This window comes from Myodes glareolus, chromosome 9 (genome assembly GCF_982192425.1).
Source record: "Myodes glareolus chromosome 9, mMyoGla1.1, whole genome shotgun sequence".
NCBI lineage: Eukaryota > Metazoa > Chordata > Mammalia > Rodentia > Cricetidae > Myodes > Myodes glareolus.
Genome location: NC_142034.1, coordinates 20435275 through 20457595, shown reverse-complemented (window position 1 = coordinate 20457595; position 22321 = coordinate 20435275). Strand labels below are relative to the sequence as shown.

The window sequence follows — 22321 nt, the reverse complement described above, 5'->3', positions numbered from 1 at the left end:
TGAGGGCAGGCATTGCCTGCCAATGCGTCACTTAGTAGCCTTACTTCAAATGCCCTTCACAGAGTAGGAGACAAGTTACCAGTTACAAGAGCTTGCTTCAAAAAGGCGGAGTCAGGCAGAGGCCATGTAGCTACCGAAGGAGAAAGATGCCAGAAACTTACTGGTAAGTCACAGCTTTATGGTGATACACAGATTAAAAGAAATGGTTAAGATGTAAGAGCTAGCTAGGAATACACATAAGCCATTAGCCAAAGAGTGTTTTAATCAATACAGGTTTTGTGATTATTCGGGTCTGAGCAGCCAGGAAACGAAAGTACAGTCTCCATTTACAGGTATACTCTTCTTTTTCACTGCCCTCCCATTCTTTTGTAATAGGGTCTCACCATATATCCCAGGCTGGCCCTGAACCCAAGATCTTGTCTCAGTCTGTCAAGTGTTGGGTTAGGGGTACATCACCATACTGGATTCTGAATGGAAGTCATTTAAACATTCCAGGACTACTTATATGAGGAACATCTTCTATGCGTATGACACTTAAATACCCTACTAACTCTTTATTCCAATTCTAAATGGGTATTTTCCATGTTCAAAATTGGGGAAATAGTTCCGAATAGATGATAGGTCTCTCCAATCAAAAAGGAACAAAAGGCTAGGCGGTGGTAGCATACATCTTTAATCCCAACACTCGAGGCAGAGGCAGGCGGATCTCAGGGAGTTTGAGGCCAGTCTGATCTACAGAGTTCCAGGACAGCCAGAACTAAAGAGCGAAACCCTGTTTTGTTTTGTTTTTAAAAAAGAGAACAAAAGAGAAAAGAGTAAGGACTTGAACTCAGCTGCAACAAGGTCTCTTCTCTAAGGTCTACAATTCTGTGTGAATTAAATCAAAAGTTGTTCTTTGAGTTTGGTCATCAGTAAGTGATGAATGGATTCTCTTTTCAGCTGCTCTATCAAGCCACTTACAATGAATGACTGCTCTATGAATACTACACACACACACACACACACACACACACACACACACACACACGAACTCTGGGTTCCTCCCCCTTTAAAATGGATGTGTGCTCATGGGTGTGCACACCACAGGATGCATATGAAGGCCAGAAGATGACTTTGTGGAGTCGGTCTCCTTCCCTTTCTCTGTGGGTTCCAGGAATTCAACCTGGCCCACCAGGCTTGTGCACCAAGTGCCCTTACCTGTTGAGCCACCTCCCCAGTCTGGCCCCTCCTATAGCACACTGTACCTGCACTGTCCTTCTGCAGGAGTTCGCAGTGGTAAGAGTGGGTAAGGAGAAAAGCAGGCAATCTGAAGAGAGGCTGAACTCAGCAGGCACACTCCTCTACATTTCACCCTTCATTTGGGGCACTAAAGTACGCACAAACATGAGTGATGGTTAAAAAAATTTGGGTTTTATTGTTTTTGCTAAACAATACTAAAAAAAAGGTTTTTTTTTCCATTTTGAAGGCAGGGCTTGAATTATTTAATTTTGATCCATTTATTTAATTAAAAAAAAAAGGGAAAAGAGATCATGGCCAAAAAAAATTAGCCCCACCCTACCCCCAAAGCTCTAGCCAGTCACATGAGCATCACCCATGTCCCACTCAGTGCCTGATATTCAGGTGGTAGCACTCTGCCCCATGAGACTACTCTGGAGGTGCAGGGGCAACAAGTACCAGTTCCGGCTCTCAGCAGTTAGTCAAACCAGGCAAACCGGTGGGCTAAAGTCCAGAAATTCTTTCAAGGTTTTCTGCTCATTGGCTAAGCACATACAAACTGTCATTAGCTTGTAAGATTTCAGGGGGTAGGAGGGGCCGAAGAGCAGGAGGATGGTAGAAGAGAAACTAGAGATTATTCAAGCTTTTCCTGGGCTAGAGGCTCTGGACACAGACTTAAGAAAGGTTGGGGTAGATCGAGTCCAGGTTTCATAGAAGAGAAAACCAGCCCGGAGGAGGAAGAGCTGAGATGTGCCATGCAAGCCAGTTCTTCCTGCAGAGGCACAGGGGAGGGGCGGCTAACTCCCAAGTGGAGACTGGTCAGAGTTCGTCTAGTACCATGAAGACAAAGGCAGAGGGAGTCCTGAGGTTGGGACCAAATGTGAGACAGGTACATACAGTTAAAGACCAGAAAGCCATCAGGACCTCAAGGCCAATCCCATCTGCACACTGGCTCTGCAGGGCTGCAGGAGGTCCTCGCTGTGAACTAAGTCAAGTTAATCGGCGGGCTCTGAGTGGTAGAAAGGACAACACATTTTTGTTTTCAGAGGGATGAGGTGGGAAGAGTGGCCATGATCTAGTAAAAAGAGACCTGCAAGAAGCAGAAAATACTTAGAGAACATTTTAATATATATTTCCATATATATATTTAAAGTTAAGAAAAATAAAACTAATTCAAGCCATGCCCTGTGCAAAAAAAAAAAAAAAAAGAAAAAGAAAAAAAAAGAAAAAAAAATGAAAAATTTCAAGTGAGACCTCTGTCTTCTGCTCCGGTCTCAACTTCAGAATCACAGTCAGCTTGTTACTTTTATTTTGGAAGAAAAGATGTAAAAGTTTCTTTCAATCATTCAGAAGGCAAGTATATCCACTTATAAAAACAGAATGGCAGAAACAGACTAGGAAAGGAAAGTCACAGGTGAAGGACAGAGTGGAAAGGAATTTACAAAAATAAAACTAACAAGATGACTGTTCCAGAAGGGGCTGTGAAAAGGACATGGTGGGCCGAAGTCTGTTAGTCAAGTAATGATTCAACTTTTAAATTATTCTCTTGTTCTTTTTTTGTTGGGTGTTTGTTCAAGTCTAGGTTTTCTGAAACACTGACTCTTTAGTAAGAGTCAGCAGGAAATATAGGATCCCTTCCCTCCCCCGGCCTGCCTCCGCTGAAGCCACCACCACCATCTCTGTGGCTGGATGCTGGAAGAGTCCTCCATATCTGTGGACTCAGGATGACAGGGCAGCCTCCTTCTGTGGTTGTTGGGCTTGTGAACGCTGCAGTATCTTTTGGCTTTCCACATCTCTAAAATGTTTTTCAACCTGCAAAAGATCGAGCACCCAAGTCAGAAATGGAGACAGGGCAAGATCTCCTCTTTATACAATCTAAGCCAGCTTAATATGCCCAGGCCTGGCTATCTGCTCCATGGACCATGCAGTCAGCTTTGGCCTTGCTGCTATCTACCAGTCTCCTCACCTGCAAGGTAGGCTGGCAGGAGCCTCTAATTTCGCCACATTGTGGCAGCTGAGCTAAACCTGGCTTAAGATTGTAGCTATAAACTAACACATAAGGGGTTATCATTACCACCAAAATCCCTCTTTTCTTTCTAACAATGTATTATTTTTTCTCCTTCCTTCCTTTCTCTCTCTCTCTCTCTCTCTCTCTCTCTCTCTCTCTCTCTCTCTCTCTCTCTCTCTCTCTTTCTTTCTTTCTTCCAGGATTTTTGGTTACAGGGTTTCTCTGTAGCTTTGGAGCCTGTCCTGGAACTCACTCTTGTAGACTAAGATCTGCTGCTTCAGCCTTCCCAGTGCTCAGATTAAAGGTGTGCAGCACCACTATCCAGCAAACCTACAGTAAAGAACTTGCCTAGTGCCAGGCGATGGTGATGCATGCTTTAAATCACAGCACTTGGGAGGCAGAGACAGGAGGATCTCTGTGAGTTCTAGGCCAGATGGTCTACAGAGTAAGCTCCAGGACAGTCAGGGAAGCACAGAAAAAAAACCAAACCAAACCAAACCAAAATCCACTTGGAGCTAAGAGGAACAGCTCAGAGCCTATCCCACTGAACGGTCTACTTCCGTAGTCATGTGGTGAAAGACACAGGGCTGACTGCTCACTCTACCCCACACCAATTCCTATCGTCACATTGCTCGTCACAGCAGCAGAGGCTGGTGAACGGGGCACAGGTAGGACTACTAGGAGACACCACGACTGCAGGAGCATAAATGCCCTGCTCTGATGAGGGAGGACAAAGGCCAAGGAAGCCTCCTCTCCCAGAGTTTCACAGCTCCTTTACTTACTATTTTTCGTACATGGCTCAGTGCACTCCCCTCTTTGCCTTTACAATTTTCCACTTGATATGGGGGTGTAATAACAACTTCTTCCATGACTACGATGTTTTTTTCTTGCCATTTACAGTCTTTAATGCTGGAAGGAGAAGAATAAAGGTGAATGTGACATTCTGGTGATATCCCATACCTCCCATCTAGTGAAGAAGTAACTTTAGAGCCAGGCATGGTGGTGCACACCTTTAATCCCAGCACTCAGGAAGTAGAGGCAGGCAGATCTCTGAGTTCGAGGTCAGCCCAGTCTACAGAACAAGTTCCAGGACAGCCAGGACTACACAGAGAAACCCTTTCTTAAAAATAAAAATAAATAAAAAAGTTTAAAAAACAAAACAAAACAAAAAACCTTCTTCCAGTAGGCTGACCCCAAGTCCCCAGCTCACTACTCAGCCAGAAAGAGGAGCTAACAAACATCCTCCAGGCATCACTGGACAGGAAAGCAATGACACTAATGCACTATTTCTATTTTGTAGGGAGAGACAAGAGCTGTTAGTCTGAACCCTCAGGGGCCTGGAGAACCATAAAACATTTGGTGGCAGCCTCAGAAATTCAAGCCAAATTACAAAAGAAAAAGCAGACCGAGGCCTCTAGACCTGACTTAGTGGCCTAGAACAGAGGCTTAGCAACTGCTTTCTATCCAGGGTCAGATCATGAACAGCTATGGAACTCTGCCAACACATGACACATATACAAGGGGCAGACCTACCCACTCTTGGCCTAGGGAGAAATACTATTTCTAGAAATACAGTGATCTGTACTTTGCCTCCACCCAGCCCCTGCCCTCAACCAAGCAAACTGTGTTCCAACTGGCCCCACTCAATTATCAGACAGCCAGACACCTGTCAGACCAGGAAACTCCATCTGAGTTCCCGCATGGGGAATCCCAGGGCAGCTGATCTAAGAGTTCCTTCTCATACCTGGAAATGCGCAGACACCCGGCCCCAGACAGCTCTGCTGCCAGCTGCCATCTGTGCACCAGACCCTGGGTGGCTAAACAGGGTAACAGAAGGCAGCAGGGGGGTTGAGGTGGGTGTCAAATGTTCCAGGTTTTCAGCAGTTAGGGAAGCTAGTAGAGAGTCTGACTTCTGCTGTGACAATATGTGTTTCAGGAGGAGGTAAGGAGGTGGCCTTCTGTTCTTCCTAACTCCCTGTGTTTGTCCTAAGGCACAACTAGGCAAAGTAATAAGACTTCCCTTCTTCCCTTAATAAAACCACAAGCTTTTAGAGGAAGGGACAGCAATAACAACAACAAACAATAAGCTAATCATGAGCTCTAAATTATGGGCTACTATCACTAGAGACCCTTACAAGACAATCCAATCCCAAACAAACTTTTATAGACACACTGAAGTGACTCAGTTATGTTCACACTATTCCAACGTGCAAAGTTAAGTTCCAAGTGCCACATCTCCAGATGCCAGTGTGCTGCATCCCTGGTACATTTTCAGGAAGATGACCACCCAGAAGCCTTTCATCAAACAGCCAGTATCAGCTCTAGGAAAAGGAATCCCTATGCTCCCACAACTCACGTCTTGTGAATGGTCTGGAAGAGCTGCTGGCCCTCCAGGGAGACGCCAGCGCTGATTGCATAGGCCTGGCTCAGCTTCTCCTCCTTCTCCGTCCGTGCTTTGCTGGCAAGCTAGGGTGAGGGAGAGGAAAAAAACTCAGAAAGCATTCACCTTCGTTCTTTCCAATTCAGGGAAAGCAAGTCAGAAAAGATTGCTCTGGAGTCAGTTCAATTAGGAATCCAATTAAACAAACAAACAAAAAACTCAAATATAGGATCTAAATAGTTATTATTTGCAATTCCTGGCAAACACCCTCTTTTCTATTTTTCCTGAGGACCTCCAATGTGTCAGACACGCACCGTGCTACCCAAGAGATTCAGCCTGAAGGAAACATGAAAACAGATCACAAACTTGCAAACAGAAGATGATAAGTCCAGCGAAATGGTGACATGCATTTCAGGGGTAGGAAACGGCTGTGGGAAAAGCTTGGAGATAAACCAATGCACACACTTCTACTTAGATAAAACATACATTCACCCAATGCTGTGCCTCAGATGTAGAGACGAACGTGCACTTTCACAGACCAAGGTTGAGGCACAGCTCTTGGCTAGCATCATAGGTTCATCTAAGATTAAGTAAACAATCTATCATCATCTGAGCTGAAGACAGCCCTGCCCCACTTCACGCCGCAGAAAAAAGGAGTGGTCTGAATTTTGCCTCATGCCTGCTCCTTCACTGCTCCCTGGTGGATCAATCACAAATTGATCAAAGGAAATTCTGGTAAAATCTGATGGTCTATTAAAATGTTAGGAATCCTTCTGTCAGCCTTTGTCCCACCTTACACTATTGCTTGTTAGAGACAAACTTGTCCTCTGATCTGAAGCCAGAGCTCACCTGGTCTTCAGATATGGACATATACAAAGCATATTAACACTGTATTAATAATCTTGCAGGCCTGGCTGCTATTCTGGCCCCATCACAGAGGAATCAATGCACTGAGCAAGGCAATCCCATTTGAAGTGAGAAAGCCTCGGCACTTGGAAACACTGAGTTTCTATGGAAAGAGAACGGCTGGTGTGTATTTTAAGCAACAGCAACACTTTTTCAGGAACCAAGAAAACCCTGGTAATCAACCACGAGGGGTTTCCTTGAGTCTAGTTTTCCAAACAATGTCTCAGAAAATGAAGTCTCCAAGGAAAGGATAAACCAGAGGGCAGGGGCACCACTGGGAGTTGCTGGTGGCCAGGCAAGAGCTCCTTCACTGAAGGACAATGGACTCAACTACTCTACCTATAGTACCAGTCGTCAGTTTATATGTTGTATTTTCATGGCAACCTGAAAGAGAATTTGCCTTCACCAGAAAGTGATACAATGGACTCAGTTTTTCCCACAGATGTCCCAAACAAGGCTGAAGCTGCAGCTTTCTTGGTACAGTGCTTGCCAAGCAAATATGAAGCAGTGGGTTTGTTCCCAGCACTGCAGACACTAGGAAGTGGTGACAAAGGCCTGTAATGATAGTAGAATCAGAAGCTAAAGATCATTCTCAGCCATATTGCAAGTTCCAGGGTACCCTGGGCTATGTATATGAGATCCTCTCTCTAAAAGACCCAACCAACCTAAGTATGGTGGTACACGCCTTTAGTCCCAGTACTCAGGAGGCAGAGGCAGGCAGATCTCTGTGAATTTGAGGCCAGCGTGGTCTACAGAAGTTCCAAGACAACCAGGGCTGTACAGAGAAACCCTGTCTAGAAAAAAAAAATAATACCCAAACCAGTCAGGCATAAATAAATTGACCGTTTCCTGGGCTGGAGAGATGGTTCAGAGGTTGGGAGCACTGGCTGCTCTTCCAGAGGACTCCGGTTCAATTCCCAGCAAACACCTGACAGCTCACAACTGCCTGTAACTCGAGTGCCAGAGAATCCAGTACCTTCACACTGACACACATGCAGACAAAACACCAATGCACATAAAATAAATAAAATCTTAGAGAGAGAGGGAGAGAATTAGTTCCTGCTGGGCAGTGGTGGTGCATGCCTTTAATCCCAGCACTCAGGAGGTAGAAGCAAGCGGATCTCTGTGTGTTCGAGACCAGCCTCATCTACAGAATAAAGTTCCAGGACAGCCAGAGTTACATAAAGAAACCCTGTCTGTGTGTGTGTGTGGGGGGGGGATGGGCTTGAGACTGTTCCCACAAAAACAATCAACATGTGTCTCCTCGCCTCAAAACTGTGAGTCGGAAAAGGAAAGGCCTTGATCTTGCTTTTTATCAGGAATAAACTCACAAAGAACACAGGCCAGTCTTCTGTAAAGCAAATGACTATCACTCTCTCACTTTTACTGTTTACAACAAATCTGCATATGCCTATGCTATCTCAACTAACAATATGCTCCAGTTATTCCAAATTAGCAAGCTGAAGGGCCTTTAAAAAATTTTTTTAACTTATTTATTTATTAGATGTACAACATTCCTTCCATGTGTGCCTGCGTGCCAGAAGGGGGCTCCATGTCTCATTACAGATGGTTGTGAGTCACCATGTGGTTGCTGAGAACTGAACTCAGGACCTCTGGAAGCCAATACTCCCAACCTCTGAACCATTTCTCCAGCCCCAAATCAAAGGTTCTTGACTGAAGACCAGAGAAAACTAATGAGTTATTCCCAGTGGTAAAGGCACGAGGTACCTCTCTTGGGCTTGATAAGGTTTTAGTACATTTAAAATTTCATTAACTATCATCACCTACCTACCCTAGCTTATTATCTATGCTAGCTGCTGGCTTTGTTACCGATCAAAACAAGCACTAAACCAGTCAGCACCTCAAAAAATAAGCACTCAAGTATAAGAGCGCACTACATTCAGGCAAATCCAAAGCATAAACCCGCAAATACACGTCACTAATAGAAGGAGGCTTAACTGAAATGATGGACCTGACAACCTGCACCAGCTCGTCCTCCTTCCACTGTGTATTATTCCCACTGAAAACAAGGTAACTTCTACAAACCAAAGCTTCCTTCTGAGGCTACTTTATAAATACCATATAGATGTGGGCAAAGAAAGAAAACCATATGAACGTGATACCAAACAAAGCACATCGAGAGTAAGTGGCTCTGAGCTGGCAAGATAGTTCAGCGGGTGCTTGCTGCCATCCTCAGTGACCTGAATTCAATCCCCAGAACACACAAGGTGGAAGGAGAACCAGCTCCTGCAAACTATCCTGCATGCACATGTGCACCCACATACATACAAAACATGTAAAAATTAAAATATTTATATTAAATATCTCCTAGCCAAGTGATTTAATGAATACAAGAACACACAGCTCTTGTGTACTCAGTGATATGTAGGGGGAAAGGAAGACGCTAAGAAAACCCAAGCAATATATACTTGGTTTTGTTGCCAGCTGAGCCATCTTATTTCCATACACCCAAGAAAGCACAGGTGCTGTGGGGACTGCAGAGGGATTCCTACTGCAAACATTTAACAGACTGCAACAGCTGATAGGACAAGCAGAGTCCAGGGAGAAACCTGCCGGTGTGACCTACTGACTTCACCAAGCCACTCTCAGCTTGCCTTCCCTCTGTGTTTGGGTTTGTATTTGCAGCTGCCCTTGCCGAGGGGTTAGGAAGCAATGCAGCTGTTGTCTGAAAGGGCTGGTGCTGCCTGCAAGCCTGGTGGGGACAAAGTGCAGACCAGAGTAGCTAAAAACAGCAACCATCTTAAGAAACCTTGCTCCTGGCTCTTTCAGATCTGAAGCATGCTTAGGACCCCTTCCCCCTTTAAATTTAACTGGATTTGTTTTGGTTTTTCAAGACAGGGTTTCTCTGTGTAACAGAGCCTTGGCTATCCTGGAACTTGTCTTGTAGACCAGGTTGGCCTTGAACTCACAGAAATCTGCCTGCTTCTGCCTCCTGAGTGCTGGGATTAAAGGCATGCACCACTGTCTGGCTAAATTTAACTGATTTTTATGTGTATGGGTGTTTTGCCTGCATGTAGGTTTGTACACAAGAAACATGCCCAGTGCTCAGGGATCAGAAAGGGGTGTCAGATCGCAAGACTAGAGTTACAGACAACTGTGAACTGCCATACAGGTACGGGGAATTGAACCTAGGTCCTCTAGAAGAGCAGTTAGTGTTGACCACTGAGTCATCTCTCCAGCCCCTTGGAAGCCCTTATGATGCAGGGTTTCAGTACAGGTAACTCAGGCTGGCCGAGAACTTGCAAGCCTCCTTTTTGATTCTGAGTGATAGGATTACAGACTTGTGCTACTAAACCCACTGGAAAATTCTAGCACCAAGCAAGTTCTCAAAAAGATGCTTTCCAAATGTCAATATTTCCACATCTGTTTCCTAGCTGAAAGTTCCACAGGTGTATATACCTGTGGAACCCCAGTTTCACGGTAGGACGGCTGAAGTGGTATCCCTTGAGCCTAGGAGTTCAAGGCCAGGTTGGCCAACGTGGCAATTATTTAAAACATGTGCAAACAATCAAGAGGGAGGGAGGGAATAAAGAAAGAAGGGAGAGAAGAAAAACATCGTCATTCAACCCTGGACAGCTGGAAACAAAAATACAGTTCCCCAGTGTGAAGTTGTGTCCTAGAATACATAATGCTGAATCAAACGGAAATGGTAGAGCCAAAAATGCCTGGCAGTGAACACTAAAATTCTAAGATCTAATTTTGAATGAAAATTTATGCCAGGCTATGGACCAAGACAAAATTAAACACTTAATACTCAAATAACCCTATGAAATAGGGACTAAAACTACTTCTATTTGATAGATGAAGAAACTAAGGTACAGGTGACAAGAAAACTGCCCCAAATTACCAAGTCCTAAATGGTAAGATCTAGATTTGAACCTGGGCAAGCTGGTTCCAGAACATTCCATTTTCACCAGTGCTGGAAATGAACTCGGGGCTTCACACATACTGGTAAAGTGCTCTACCAATGACAAACTCCCAGCCCCAGAGCAAGTGTTCTTGACCACTGTACTCTAGCTCCTGGTGTCACCAGCAAGAGTTAACTCTAGGGCTGGTGAGACAGAGGGCTCAGTGGGTACAAGCACTTGTCACCATGCTGGACGATCTCTGTGGAAGAGAGCAACTCCCTTAAGTAGTCCTCTGACTTCCACGTAAGCACTGTGTGCCATCGAAGTGCTCCAAACACACGCATACAATCAAACAGACACAAATCTACTTTAAAAAGGAAATATGAAATCTAGACTAAATTTTAAAACAGAAAAAGGAAAAAAAAATTGTTGTCTAACCATGCTTGCAATCCCAGCATTTAGGAACCTAAAGCAGGAGTGTTCTGCATTCCAAGCCAGCTTGGCTACAGAGTAAGGTCCTGTCTAAAAAACAAACAAAAGAGAGTGAAACCCAAGGCTGGCCAGAGTTGCAATCTCTAGGATCAATATGGTGGAGCAGAAAACTGACTCCTTTCATCTCCACACGTGCACATACAACCCTGAAAACAAATACTTAAAATGCAAAGTTTTAAGTTAAGTCTAAATTACTGTTGAAAATAGTTATAAATTTGAATGCATAGATATCTAAGTACCAGCAGGATGCTAAGAGAGTTAAGAGTGCTTGCTGTGAGAACCTGGTGACCTGAGCTTGACCCCTGGAATCTGAGACGGAGGGAACTACCCCAAAGTTGTATTCTGATCTCTACATCTACAATCATATACACAAAACATCACGTACACATTAATAAAAATACAATATTCCAGCCAGGCAGTGGTGACGCACACCTTTAATCCCAGCACTTGGGAGGCAGAGGCAGGCAGATCTCTGTGTTTGAGGCCAGCCTGGTCTACAGAGTGAGTTCTAGGACAATCAGGGCTATTACACAGAGAAACCCTGTCTCAAAAAGACAAACAAACAACAACAACAACAACAAAAATGTGTCTATAATCCTCTTAGCTGAACTACAGGCAACTAATGGATTCTGAGGAGGGACAGTAAAACTGCCGTCAGTTTTATAGCAAATGATAAACTCACCAGGCTCGATCAATAGTACCAAATCCTTGACTGCCACATGTCTTGGTTAAAATCAAAGGGTCACAAAACCACACAACTGTAGGAAACACACCTATATGTGTGCGTTCACGAGTGTGTTCTGGGGGCTTTGATAACAGAACAAGAAGGTAGAAGATTAATCGGGGCGAGAATAGAATATTGTATACATAAATGAAAATGTCAAAGAACAAATTAATAAAACAAAGAATTTTATAGAGACCAAGATGATGTCAAGAAAAGCCCTAAAGCTGGGTGGTGGTGGCGCACGCATTTAATCCCAGCATTCGGGAGGCAGAGGCAGGCGGATCTCTGTGAGTTCGAGGCCAGCCTGGTCTACAAGAGCTAGTTCCAGAACAGGCTCTAAAACAACAAAACCCTGTCTCAAAAAAAAAAAAAAAAAAGCCCTATAAACTGTAACCATAGCAATCCACTTATAAAAGGTAATGAATGAAAGGGGGAGGTGTTCTTGTAAGATCTAGTTGCCTCCACACCCCTTTTCTGCAGCCCAGGAGGACTGCCATGACTTCCAGACCATAACATAACAAGACCTTGTTGAAAACCCTGAGTAAGGCTGCTGACAACACTCTTGCCTCTGTTCAACCTGTTCCCTCTACAATGTACTCAATAACCTTTCTTTTAAGAAAACAAAATGTATGTGATTTCCTTCAACATGCAAAGAATACAGATTCTATGATAGAAAGCCATTTATTTTGGCTGATAAGAATAGGTGTATCTGCTGGGCGGTGATGGTGCAGGCCTTTAATCCCAGCACTTAGGAAGCAGAGGCAGGCGAATCTGAGTTCAAGACCAGTCTGGTCCATAGAGTTAGTTGACACAGAGAAACACTGTTTCAGGAGAAAAAAAGATATGTTGCTCAGAACCACCATTTCTTGAAGCTCCAAGACTAGAGCAAGGCAAGTCCAAAGGAAACCTTGTGAACTTAACACTAAGATACAGTAACTGTTCCACTGTAATGAAAATTACTACAAATCCAAGTTGCTGGGATACTGTAAAATCCAGACTGCAATCACAGTATAGATAACCAGATTTCAGTCAATCAATACATATTACAGGCAGAATCTTATCTTTAACTAGCTTAAAACAAAACACCATGTTGGCAAAGCCAACCACTTTTATCATGTGCAATCATATCATAAAATACTGTTCACAGCAGCTCCTGAGCACTGACAACAATGTCAGAGTCCTAAGATTCTGAAACCATGGTTTGTTGTCAAGAACCTGCCATGTCTGTCAGAGAGAAACCCAACTGAAATATAAGCTGAAACTGACCTCAACAATCCCTCCAAGAACGTCTGCTCAAACACAGCCATCTGTCAAAGAGGACATTAAATTCTGTGAGGAAGTCAGAGCAGTAGGTGAGCTCTAAAGCGCCAGACAGATAGTAGATATTATTTTAACATCATAGGCACACACAGAGAAGGCAGCTTGTGGGTTGTTTCAAAAAAGCTATAAAATCCAATCTTTCCTTTAGCCGATAATCTCACTGCCTCTTCTCCCCCCTTATAAATTTTACTGTACACTGAGGTATACAATATGTTATAAACAAACACAGATAGTAAAGGATGACTATAGTGGCTGAGTTCATATATCCGAACAGACTTGGCAGTGCACAGCTATGATCCTGTCCTTTAGACGGCTGAAGTAGGACAATTACAAGTTCCAAGCCAGTGTTTGTGCTCGCTCCCAAAGAAAATAGACACTGGCTTAGTCTCTTCTCTAATACCTCTAGTTTAGCTCAATGACAGAAAAGACAGGTAAGCTGAGCAATGTCATTTGTTTGCTAAGGTCACGTATGAGAAGCCTCCACTAAGAAGCTCACTATGTCAAGGGTCGATGAACCACAACTAGGAGCCAAATCCAGCCAACTACCCACTTGAGGTAAGTTCTACAGGAGTACAAACAGAACCATCTGACTATATACAATCTACAAAGGGAACACTGACTAGTGTTTAATACAGGAAGATCCACAAAGCTTAGAAGAGTGACTGCCCGACGCTTTATAGGAAAACCATTGTTGCCCCTTCTTAGGCTGTTATTCTCAAGCTCATTCTTGTTACCCTGAATCTCACCAAGGATCTCACCAAGTTAATATACCTAAGAGGGACAGTATGCTTATCATGCACAAAGACCTGGATTCAATTTCCAGAATACCTCTCGAAAATGCTGCTGTCCCTCCATACTCCCAACAAATGTGAGATTCCTCAGAGCAAGAGAAAGGTCTTAATCATCCTGACATTTCCCAGGATCTGGAAAGGAGGGAGAGTAAGAGAAAGGTGGACAAAACCAATAAAAAAGCTAACAGGTTCCAGCAGTTAAAGGATGTATATGATCACTCAGCTCCTTAAAAGTCCTTCCAGGGCAGGGTACACACATCTAGTTCCATCCACCCAGGAGGCTGAGGCAGCAGGACAGGAAGCTGGAGCTCTAAAAGATTCATGTCCCCAACCTAAAAAGAGGAAAGCAGGTCTTCACGTGCTCCACATTCTACCACACCATACTTTTGGTATAGTGTGGATCCTTTTACCTTCCGTCTCCAGGGCAATTTCTGGCATTTCCCTAAGCTAGTCTAGAAACTCCAGTGCTAGAATGAACTGTATCACTTGTTCTTTGCCATAAACTAAGCCAATTAGAATATCTCCTCAACACTGGGAGCACAGCACCATTGGACCCACCATAAAATCCATACTCTTGAGCCAGGCGGTGGTGGCGCACGCCTTTAATCCCAGCACTTGGGAGGCAGAGGCAGGCAGACCTCTGTGAGTTCAAGGCCAGCCTGGTCTACAAAGAGCTAGTTCCAGGACAGGCTCCAAAGCTACAGAGAAACACTGTCTCGAAAGAAAAAAACAAAACAAAATCCATACTCTTAACAATATTTATGACCTAACTCTGTCCGTAACAGTGGCAAACAACTGTCCTTTCCTGTGAAAAGGTGTCTTCATCACACCCTATGATCTTGAGAAGGCCCCTTGGTAATTAATGGCCTAAGGAGGGCCATGGAGTTAGCTGGCTGACAAGCACTGTGGGCCAAGCTGAGTCACAAGCTCTAGTCTGGAGCAATGGCTCCTCTACCTTTTTTTTTTTAAAAAGGATCAGACTGATCCTAAAGTGTGAATGACATGAAACTGACCTTCAAAAAATCAGGGGTTCTTTGTTTTTCAAGATAAGGTTTCTCTGTATAATTGCCCTGGCTGTCCTGGAACTCACTCTGTTGACCAGGCTGGCCTCAAACTCACAGAAATCGCCTGCTTTAATCCCAACATGCCACCACGGCCCAGCTAAACCAGTGGTTCTTAAATGGCAGACGATCAGTACCTGTTTAACACTTAACATGCCCCTTGCCATTCAGCATCACAGAACTCCTCTCCACTTCCCCAACTGCATCTCAAGACCATATCCACGACAAAGAGTGTCTGCCCAGAACCAGGCACACATCCTATTGCTAGACTCACAACTAGGACTGCAACCTTAACTAATACTTTCCACATGTACCAAATACACAAACTAAAAGTGTGTGTGTGTGTGTGTGTGTGTGTTTGCTTGCATGGTATGTATAAGGCCCATGGATATGATCCCAAACACTGGAATTAAAAGAACAAAACAAAAAAACCTCATAACTAAACAGACAGTGACCAGGGATACTTCTGACTCTACTTGGTATTAAAACCATAACTTAACATATTAGTGTCAAGATATAGTAAAGGGGCAGGGACTGGAAAGATGGTTCAATTAAGAGCACTGGCTGCTCTTCCAAAGGACCAAGGTTCAATCAATTCCCAGCAACCACACGGCAGCTCACTCCTGTCTGTATCTCCAGTTCCAGGGCTTCTGACACCCTCATATAGACACACATGCAGGCAAAATACCTATGCACATGAAATAAAAATAAACTAATAAAAAGGATATAATAAAGGGAATTGCTAATGGGCTAGGTTCATAATAGGTCAGAGCCATCAACTACCCAGGAATTTACTCAAAAAATAAACAAAAAACAGCAGTGCCTTGTGCAAGCTAGGCAAGCATTATACCACTAAGTTACATGCTCAGACCAAGAAATTTTCATGTCCATGTCACTGAAGCAACATGTATCAGCCACTCAGATGGTTTTCAGTACAGTCCAGCAGGCAGTCTGTCTATAGGAGTCAGTCTCCAAGGAGGAATGGTAAGGCATCCTGCTAGGTCAGTTCAAAAGGAAAGCAGACTGTTTATTCATGAACAACTCTGCAAATGAAGAATGAAATGAGTCCAGAGATAACTAAACCCCTCAACCTCATTTCAGTTCTTGGCTTCTCCTCCCAGCAAATCTTTTCGAAACTAGGCAAGTGAGCTGTACAGGTCTAAGAAAACAGAGTTCTGGTGTTCCCCAAGCTAGTACTTCTTGCTGCTTTTTTTTAAATAAAAGTGGGGGTAAACAACCAGTTTATAACAATGTTGGTAAATAAGATTAACCAGCAAAGTCTAGTGGTAGCTCAGGCCTACAATCTCAGCACTTAGGAGGTGGGGGCTCAGAAGTTCAAGGTCATTCTGAGCTAGAGTGAATTTGAGGACATTCTGGGATTCATGAAATCTCATCTCAAAAGATCAAAATAAATTAAAAAGTAAAAAGTCACCAACACTGAATAGCAGAAATCCAAACACTAAGAGCAAAGCTAATCCACAAACTAACCTAAACAAGAGTTGTGATATGAGGTTAAACACCAAAGGATTTCTACTGTGTAATGGTTGGTGCATGTGTGCGTATGTGCTCAAAGACTTCTCAGGAGTTTCCACACAATGGTAATAATGGTACCAAACACATCCCACCCCTCTAACTGGCAGTACTAGGTCACAAGGACAGGGATCTTTTATCTTTTTATTCTTTAGTGTCCTCTTTCCGATAATCATTACTATTCCCTAAGGGTCAGGGGAGAGATTTTTCATAAATACAGAAGGTAACAGCTGCAGTTCTAACACCCTGGGAATAAATCACTTCATTCAAATCTTTTAAAATTTCATGAGCTGTAACAGAAGGCCACCCAAAGAGCTCCAATATTCTAGTAGGAGGTATCTGACTAAGCCAGGGCTTTAAACATCTACAAGCTTTAAAAACTGAGACAGCCAGAATGTAACTACCCTCAAGATGAAACCTAAGACCCTTCCAACCTGTCCTTAGCCAAGAGTTTTAAAAGAAAAAAGAAAAAAAAAAAAAAAGAAAGAAAGAAAAGAAAAAAAAAGTGGCATTTCCCTGGAGTCTGACAAGGGAGCTCCGAATCTCATGTAACTACACTCACTGCCCTCTACTGTGCAGCTGTCTGTGTTTCCTTGCTTTGCTGAACTGTAGCAAACACCCCATTCCCCAGAGAGGCAGGAGAATATACATTATTACAAGACTCCTCTACAGGGAAAAACTTCCACATCAAGCAAATCCCATACAGCCGCTACAGCGAAGTCCTAACTCACAGCTGACAAATTGTTCATGAAGCACCTACTTTGTGCAATACACTCAATGGTTCACTGATGAACCTAAGGGTGCAGCTCAACGGCAGAGTGTTTGCCTGACAGACACAAAGGCCCAGTACCAAAAAAAAAAAAAAAAGGGAAAAAAATTCACTAAAGTGAACCCACCTACCAGGTATGACAAGTAAAGACGTAATGTATAACTATAGTTACAAAAAGGCTATACATAAGGCAACTTTGGGGCACAGTTTACCCAGGACACATCACTTTGTACCTGTTATCCAACTGTAAAACAAAAGCACCCCTTTTACTCTCAAAAAAATGCCTGAGTTATGCTAAAAGCTATTGGGTGGGAAGCTATTCCCAAAAAAATAGTGGAGACAGATTACTTTAGGCCAATTGATCAGACTTCTTGAGAGAGGTGCTGTTTTATTTAGTCCTGATAGCTAAGTCTCCAGCTATTCTGAAAGAGCATTCCATGTAAAGGAGATGGGACAGGGAAGCTTTGGCAAGGCAGGCAGGGTGGGTGGTTGATCAGTTGACCATTATTGATCAACACGTTGTTTGACTAACTGAAGAGTCGAAATATGTGATTGAGGTTGCCATAAATCAACATGGACAAGCAAGATTAAAACATCCTAAACAACTGAGGTGTCAGACCTCAAAATTAAATATGAAGACAAAAAAAAAAAAGATCAATGCAATCACTATTTTTCAAAGTTTTTTGTTGGTGGTAGGTTTTTGGTTTTTAGTTTTTCAAGACACGGTTTCTCTGTATAGCCATGGGTATCCTGGAACTCATTCTGTAGACCAGGCTGACCTCAAACTCAGAGATTCACTTGCCTCTGTCTCCCAAGTGGTGGAATGAAAGATGTGCACCATCACATCTGGGTTATGGTTTTCAAATTTATAAGTCATGTATCTCTTAGAAGTATGAAACACTCCTAACTCTTCACCCATTATGTACAATATCCACACTACGTAACTCCAGGTCAATGGGCGCCACCCCTTATGAACTCCACAACCACCAAAAATTAACACAGACTCTAGATTTACAAAAGGGGTGAAGAGCTGGGTGGTAGCAGTACACACTTTAAATTCCAGTACTTAGGAGGCAGAGACAGGTGAATCTCTGAGTTCAAAGGCCAGCCTAGTCTATGGAGAAACCCTGTCATCCAAAAGGAAGGGTAGGGGGTGAGAAGGGAAGAGGGCTGGGAGATGGGTCAGTTAAAGTGCTTGCCACACAAACACACAAACAGGAGGCCATGACATGATTTCAATTCCTAGGACCCAAATAAAAGGCTGGCTGTGGTAGCTTTAGACTCTCTGCTCTGAAGAGAGACAAACAGAACTCTGGAGTTCTTTGGCCAGCCAGATTTGGCTGAATCAGGTTCAATTAGACCTTGTCTCGAAAAACAAAAAGAAGTGAAAGAGAAAGAAATCCCACGTCAACCTCTATTCACACAAGTCCTCTTTATAAAGGGTAAACACAAGCTCTCAATTCTGGAGAGATGCTTTAGTGGTTAAGAGCATTTGATGCTCTTCCAGAGGACCTGAGCACCCTATCAGATGGCTCACAGCTGCCTGTCACTAGCTCAAGGGGATCCGACGCCCTCTTCTGGCCTCCTCAGGCACTTGAACACATACAGCACACACATACACAGGATAGACTGGGCAAGATGGCGCACATCTTTACCACAAACACTTGAGAGGCAGAGGCAAGTGGATCTCCATGGGTGCAGCGCCAACCTGGTCTATATTAGCAAGCTCCAAGCCAACCAGTGATATATGAGACCCTGTCCCAAAATAATGAACAAACAAATCAATAAATGAATTATTATTATTTGTATGTACTATTATTACTTGTATATGGTTCCAATTTAGAATTTGCTATGTAAAGCAGACTGGCCCTAAATTTGCAACAATCCTCTTGCTTCTGCATCCTGCATACAAGGACTACATGCCCAAATCTATATAAGTATTTTTCCCCTTTGTGACAAGATCTCATGTTGTATTCCAGGCTGGCCACAAACTCATTCAGTAGCTGAGGATGACCTTCAACTTCTGAACCTCCTCTGTCTACCTCCCAAGTGCTGAGATTGCAGACATGCACTTCCAAAGATATTTCTTAAGGTGCAACAAAGATATTCGAAAATAATGAGAGCAAATTACATAAATATACTTTAGAAACGATATCAAGCCAGGTTTAGTGGTGTTCACTCATAATTTTAGCACTTAAAAGGTGTAGTCAAGCTGGGTGGTGGTGGCACACACCTTTAATCCCAGCACTTGGGAGGCGGAGGCAGAGGCAGAGGCAGATGGATGGATCTCAGTGAGTTCAAGGCCAGCCTAGTCTACAGAGCAAGTTCCAGGACAGCCAGGATTGTTACACAGAGAAACCCTGTCTTGAAAAACAAAAACAAAAAGATGTGTAGTAAAAAAGATCTGAATTCAAAGTCATTATTACAAAGTTTACAGGATAAGTTCAAGGTCAGGCTACATGAGACCCTGTCTCTTATAAACCAAAGAAAGGCCGGGCAGGTGGTGGTGCACTTCTTTAATCCCAGCACTCGGGAGGCAGAAGCAAATTCGAGGCCAGTCTGGTCTACAAGAGTGAGTTCTAGGACTGGTTCCATAACTACTGAGAGAAATCCTGTCTCAAAAAACAAACAACAACAACAACAAAAAAACCAAAAACAAAAAAACAAAGAAAGGAGGGAAAAGAAGCTCAGCTTGTGGAGTGCTTGCCTAGCAGCAGGAGGACCTGTGTTAGATCCCTATCATCACAGAAACAATATTTGTGGTAACGCATGCCTATAATCCCAACATCTAGGAGGCAGTGTCAGGAAAATCTGAAGTTCAAAGTCATCCTCAGCTACATATTAAGTTCAAGGATGCATGAGAACCTGTCTCAAAAGGGGGAAAAAAAAGCAGTCCCTGCCCCACCCAAAGAAAAAACAGAATAAGCAACATATATCATGAGAAATCGATGCAACCCTTTCCAAACAGTTTAGACAGCTAGAACTACTCTTGAATCCTTACCTTACTAACATTGAGCGAAGCTAGGGGAGGAGGGGTTTCTGTTCGATCATTAATTATTTCCACTTCTGAAACATACTGTAAGTTTATAAGCAAGATGTCTGCATGGTTGGGCTTTCCACTGGAAGAGGGACATTCTGGTGAGAAAATAAAGTTAAGGGAAATAGGACAAAGGTACATCACACAAGAAGTACAGAAAAAAATACAGGCTTAGAGAAAAACAAGCAAGCCCCACAGAAGTTAAAAATAAATCCCACATTACCTTTCTTTTGCCCAAATGCCTAACCAAAAGATCTAAAGCTTTTCAAAGTCATCTAAGCGAGAAACTGAAAGCCTCAAAAGGATTTCTGCCACTTTCTCTTTTACGGAGAGAAATGTAGTTTTAACGCCACAGGCGCTGTTTGCCTTGAACTCAGGAGCAGCACAGGAGTCAGTGCTTTCAGGTGGGGTCAATGCTCAGACGTCCCCCAGGCTACAGAGTGCTGCACACTCTCTTAGATCCACGTTCTTTCTTTTCCCAGTCTTTTCTCCCCACTTGTAATTTCCCACTTGTCGGAGGTAAGAGCTACACCGCTGGGAAGGAAACTACCCCAAATGACACCTAGTTCATTCATCCATTCATTCATTTTCCCACCATTTACTGAGATCCTTCTGTGTGCCAGGCAACATCTTCCTTCTAAGACCCTCCCAACTAAGCCACCAAAGAAAGACGGTTTAGGCCAAGGATGATCTCTTGTTTTTTAAAATAACACAAGATAAAGGGGCTGTTCTTGTAATTAGTTTGTTATAATGAGAAATCTTTCTGAGCTAGAAATCGGCAACTCAGGATTAAATTAAAAGCAGCAGACTCTGTAAGAAACTTCTTTTTAAAGACAGAGGCTACCTTCCCCTAAAAATAAATAAATAATAACGCAGGTAAGCCCACCTGTAGCTCAAATAAAGGGGGAAGTAGTGGTACATTTATTCCAACCAGAAAATGTTCTGTTTTCCAACAGTGAGTTTGCTGGAGTAACTCAGAAATCATTTCCACCACAAGCGAGCAAAGCCACCTCTTCCATTAGTTTAACACCGGTACTTTAAGAAAGAAGGACGCTACTGTGGAAAACTGAGGACTTCCATGAATTGAACTGAACAGAAGCCCACACTGTCATGCATAAACCCCTGAAAAACGTGGCAAGTCCTTTCTGGACCAGGCTTCCAGTTCCAACACCCCCTGAACAGCAATTTTCAAACGACTGAGAACCTCAAAATCAGCACACACACACACCCCACACACAAGGATACCAAGCATATACGACTCTAGCAAAATTAACCACCAATTCGAATACAAAATCTATCCTGCACTTCCTATCCCCATTTGGTCACCATCCCACCGCCCTTTCTTGAACCCAATCTCATCAGCCCACTCCTGAAGTCCATACCCTTGCCCCACTAACAGTTCCTGACCCTAGACACCCCTCCCCAAAGCATTTTACCACTCCCCAACTCCATCCGGGCTTCAATCCCCAGCCCCCTACCCACCCGTACCCATCCCTTATTCACGGAGTCCCCTTAACACACTGTTCCCTCCCGAAAAGCCACCCGCGTGTCAAGCCCCGCTCCACCCACCAACCCTCGGCTGGGGCCCGGCTCTCGCAAGGGGTGGGAGACAAGGGTCCCCCAAGTGGACCGAAAGGCCCGCGGGAGGGGGAGGGGAACTCAGGGCCGTGCGCATGCGCCCAGGGCGACGCGGTAGCCGGTCGCCCCTAGGCCGGGAGAGGGCCCTAGCTGCCGCCGCCGTCCCCCGCCCCCCACCACCGCACCTACACGCTGACCCAGCCTTGGGGTCCACGCAGAGAAGGATACTTAGAGCCAGCATTTTGGACTGGTAGTCGAAGGCTACCACCTCGCCCTGCAGCCGCTGCTCCTGGCACGTCCGGCACGACACCTGGCTCCCAACGCTGAAATACTCGCCCGGAGGAGCCGCCATCTTGGGAGAGCAGCCGCGGCCCGCGGCGGCGGCGGCAGCAGCGGGCGAAAGCCGGGCCCCCAGCAAGCGCCGCGCCGCGACGCACGGGGCGTGCTGACGTCATGCGCCGGGGCGTGGTCTGGTGCTGGGTGGGGTGGGAGCCTAGGTGGAAGAGGGAACAGGAAATAAAGGAGAATGTAAGCCCCGTGAAAATGGTTTTGTGGCCGCCCGTGTGCTTGGTTACGTGCTTGCAGGGTTCTTTTGAAAGTTAAGAAAATAAATAGACGTAAAGGATAAATAACCTACGTGG

At 44.2% G+C, this 22321-nt stretch overlaps 1 protein-coding gene across 1 annotated transcript; it reads right to left on the bottom strand.

The window, feature by feature from the left end:
* Window positions 1–655: 655 nt before the first annotated feature.
* Lsm12 (LSM12 homolog) lies at window positions 656–22094 on the bottom strand. The gene is made up of 5 exons (XM_048445653.3): window positions 21909–22094; window positions 20067–20200; window positions 5580–5689; window positions 4006–4132; window positions 656–3027 (listed from the first exon to the last, which is right to left on the bottom strand). Exons 1-5 carry the CDS (start codon window positions 22030–22032, stop codon window positions 2935–2937), a joined length of 588 nt encoding a protein of 195 aa, XP_048301610.2. The 5' UTR covers window positions 22033–22094; the 3' UTR covers window positions 656–2934.
* Between the last annotated feature and the right edge of the window lie 227 nt (window positions 22095–22321).